The sequence below is a fragment of the Glycine soja genome, chromosome 7 (genome assembly GCF_004193775.1).
Source record: "Glycine soja cultivar W05 chromosome 7, ASM419377v2, whole genome shotgun sequence".
Taxonomy (NCBI): Eukaryota; Viridiplantae; Streptophyta; class Magnoliopsida; order Fabales; family Fabaceae; genus Glycine; species Glycine soja.
In genome coordinates, this window is record NC_041008.1 from 5,594,604 (window position 1) to 5,598,290 (window position 3,687).

At 32.7% G+C, this 3,687-nt stretch overlaps 1 protein-coding gene across 1 annotated transcript; it reads right to left on the minus strand.

The window, feature by feature from the left end:
- Nucleotides 1–431: 431 nt before the first annotated feature.
- Nucleotides 432–3,060, minus strand: LOC114418366 (reticulon-like protein B5). The gene is made up of 5 exons (XM_028383668.1): nucleotides 2,664–3,060; nucleotides 1,548–1,728; nucleotides 1,304–1,445; nucleotides 984–1,053; nucleotides 432–896 (listed from the first exon to the last, which is right to left on the minus strand). The coding sequence occupies exons 1-5, from the start codon at nucleotides 3,043–3,045 to the stop codon at nucleotides 727–729; spliced, it is 945 nt and encodes a 314-aa protein (XP_028239469.1). The 5' UTR covers nucleotides 3,046–3,060; the 3' UTR covers nucleotides 432–726.
- Nucleotides 3,061–3,687: the final 627 nt, after the last annotated feature.

Genomic DNA, 3,687 nt, shown 5'->3' on the forward strand with positions numbered 1-3,687 from the left:
CAACATCTTCCATTAAAGATGTTCTAACTTTTTTTTTGTTACTGCAATATATTTGCCAAGATTTATATTATATATTACTCTTTAGATATATTTAATTAATTAAAAATAAATTACCTGTAATTAAAAACATTAAAATTTATTAATCAATTTATGTCTTTTTAATAAAATACGTTGACTAATATAAAGTGTCGTAACTTCCTTTGATAATAGGTTGACATAGTGAAAAGTAAAAAATTAATTAAAGAAATATTAAAAATTGTTAATCAAATTATGTCTTTATAATAAAATATTTTATTAATCTTGTGAGTCATGGTATTCGGTTCTTGGGATTTAGGATACCATGAAGATAACATCACCTTCAATAGATGACATTTTACCTCGATTTAAAATAATACCATGAATCACACCAACACCGTAGACTCACCATGCAATTTTTCATCAATGAAAAATAACGTTGACAATTAACATAAATATTTCTTGCTTACAAATTAATTGTCCATTGAAGACTACAAGTCCAACAAACACTGTAATAAGCAAAATCGACATGCTTATAGCAAAATCAAAAGCTACATCTTGAAGCTAAACCCGCGAGTACCACACCCGCCTAAAGAAAATCCAAAACAAGGCTTGGTATATGGTTTGAAAGAAACGAGGCTCTAGTAAATAAAAAAGACTGAAGTTGTAGCCTCCTTTTTAGTTCTTGATGAGAGTACAAATACTTAAACACTAAGCTAACTTCTTCTCTTTCAATGGGCCTTTCGGGATCTTACTCAAGACCTTTTCGTCAAACACAGCATACTGCTTCTTGAACTCAATGAGTGCCTTCTCTGCTAGAGGGTCTATCTTATCCTCATACTTGTCATACAAGACAGGAACCGTATGCAACAAAACAAAAGCTGCAAATGAAGAAATAAGTAAAACTTCATAGTTCATATTCATAACTTTGAAAACATTATATATGAAACGGAATAGATTGTTCTTACCAATGTAGAACAAGGTCAAGAAATTGCACCAGCTCCCCACAATTGATATAATCCACGTCCCAACAATAACCTAACATAACATCAACAACAGAATACTCATATAAGACAATGACATGACACCAATAATTCAGTTCTTACTGAAAGCTAAACTAACACTATTTGGAATCGGCAATTTGTAGTCCAATGCATGTTAAAACACCAAGTCAACATCTTGGGATATTAAGTTATTAACATTTAGCCCATATTTTTCATGAAGATTATGCATACAAAAATAACATTTAATGTGCATTAATGAAATAAGAAGTTTGCAGGATATATACAATGAGAAATGTCTTCAAATCTCTTCCAGAACCAATAGCATGCAAGGCAGCAAATCCACGGTTGATTTCAATTGTCAATGCAGATGCAAATTGGAGAATTGGTTCTTCGGGGATATGAACAACCGGGATGCGAGGTGGTGCCCTGCAACATTATTTGATATTACATGCAAATTGGTTGGAAATAATCATAGCCTGTAGGCAACTATGCCTTGGCACAATAGATCAATGAGTCCTAGAGTCTTACTTGTGAATAAAGGTATGGGCATTGGACCACAAAAATAAAACCGCAAGCAACAGAATGGAAATGTGACAGACTAGAGTAAGCAGGTGATATTCAAGCAACTCAAAAAAGATCCAAATAGCCGTGGCTACACCAAGTACACCAGCAGATATCTTCTTGTTCCTCCACAAGAGAACATCAGCAGCTGCAATTGAAGATTATTATTAAAAAAATAAAAATAAAGACTAGTTGGTTACAGATTAAAAATTAAACATAAAGTAATTCTCATTCTAATTTCAATTAATTCAGGGATTATTTTTTTAGATCTAAAGGAAACTAATTCATGTTTGCTCACAATTATAAAATCACTTTTTTTTTTCAATAGCTTCTGATTTAAACAAAAAATTTAAAATATTTTTTTATTATTTTGAAAAGCTGAAACAAACACATGAAAAATTAAAAATAAAATGAATATTTCTTATAACTAATTCTTTTATGGAAAGACTGTAACAAATGGGCACAAAAATCGTCTTACATCTCAGGAAGTAAATCAAAAGTTCACAACAAATAAATAAGAATTGTTTATGCAAAATAAAATGCAATATAGCAGAGGCAGTGAAAATATGATCACGTCTTTCCACAAGTTGCCCAATACAAAGATATCATCGATCTACATGTTAAAACCACAAATTAATTGATGGTAATGCCATACATGAATAGGACTCAATCAATAAATAATCACAATGAAAAACACCACTAGAGAACCATAAAAATGCTCTTCAGATTCAGTATCAGTGAACATTGGACACGAAAATATTTGAAACCTGAAGTGAACTCGAATTCCCCTTCCAAATAATAATGCAGCATTCAAAACCTACTTTTCCAGCATCGACATAAGCAAACCTTCAACACATTAACTCGACTTCCTAATAATTTTCTTAAATAAAAATCCTGAGAAATTTAAGAAAATGTAGCATCATTTAAAATCAACTTAACACCGATCAGCGAAACATATATATAGAGAACTCCACTTAATCATCTCACATCACAGATCTAACAAAAACACAAGTAGACTAAAAAGTGTCCATAAAGAGAGAGAGAGAGAGAGAGAGAGAGAGAGAGAGAGAGAGAGAGTCATACGTTTTCCGCCGCCGAGGACGGAGTGAACTGGCTTCTCCCTTCCAAAGAGGCGGAAAACCTTCTCCTTAATCGACGAAGATTCCTTTTTATCCGAATCGGAATCGGAGGAAGAGGAAGAGTCGTCGTGGCCGTGAATCTTCTCGGCGATCTTGTCGAGCAGCGATTCGCCGGCAGCCGGCGCCGCCGTGTGCTCCGATTCATCCGCCATTGTCTCCGAAAAAACCCTAAATAGTCGAACGCAGTTACAGGGATCGAAAGCTTTTTCTTGGCTTTCGGCTGGTGCTGAGGGCAAGTACAAGTAACGTGCGATGCGCTCGGTGTCCCAATTTATAGTGTTGCGCATGACGAGGTTCGGGTCCCGAAGCTCAGGCTCGGGACACATTTGAATCTGGCACGAGTAATATGATAGACTTAGAGGGAAGAGAAGAGGAGACACCGTTTGACTTTTGATGCAGTAGGTTTTTTCGCGCCGTTGAAATTAACGGTGTTTGCTATTCAAAATTATATGCTGCAATTAAATTTTGAAATTAAAATACAATTAAAGTTTACTGACAGTTTAAAATAATTTTTTTTTATGTTGCAGTAGCATATTAGTTAGGGTATTCACAAAAAAGAAGCATATTACTTAGGGAATATTTTCTAATATAATATATTGAGTATTTTTTTATTTTTAATGAAAATTAATTTTTTTTTATTTTTAATTAATATTTTCTATGACGCACTTCCTCAAGCGGTGCTTGCCACGTTCTTACGTGACTTGTATTTTAGTTGCTTAGTTTGTGTTGGTTTTTTGTTCTTCTCATTATACCAACAAAAAATATTATAATTAAAATACAATTAAAGTTTACTGACCGTCTAAAATACAATTTTTACGTTGCAATAGCATATTAGTTGAGGAGTAATTTTGAATATAATATTTTGAATATGTTTAATATTGTTTAATTAAAATTAAAATTTTCTTTTAATAACTCGCATAATTAAGGTTGGTATTATAGGTAATATTTATTTTTATGAAAAATTTAAT

Coding starts and splice junctions, on each gene's coding strand:
- LOC114418366 (XM_028383668.1), bottom strand. CDS start 3,045: ATGTGTCCCGAGCCTGAGCTTCGGGACCCGAACCTCGTCATGCGCAAC. Junction 1,729..2,663: donor CGTCCTCGGCGGCGGAAAAC/GTATGACTCTCT, acceptor CTTCAATTGCAG/CTGCTGATGTTCTCTTGTGG. Junction 1,446..1,547: donor GCCCATACCTTTATTCACAA/GTAAGACTCTAG, acceptor ATAATGTTGCAG/GGCACCACCTCGCATCCCGG.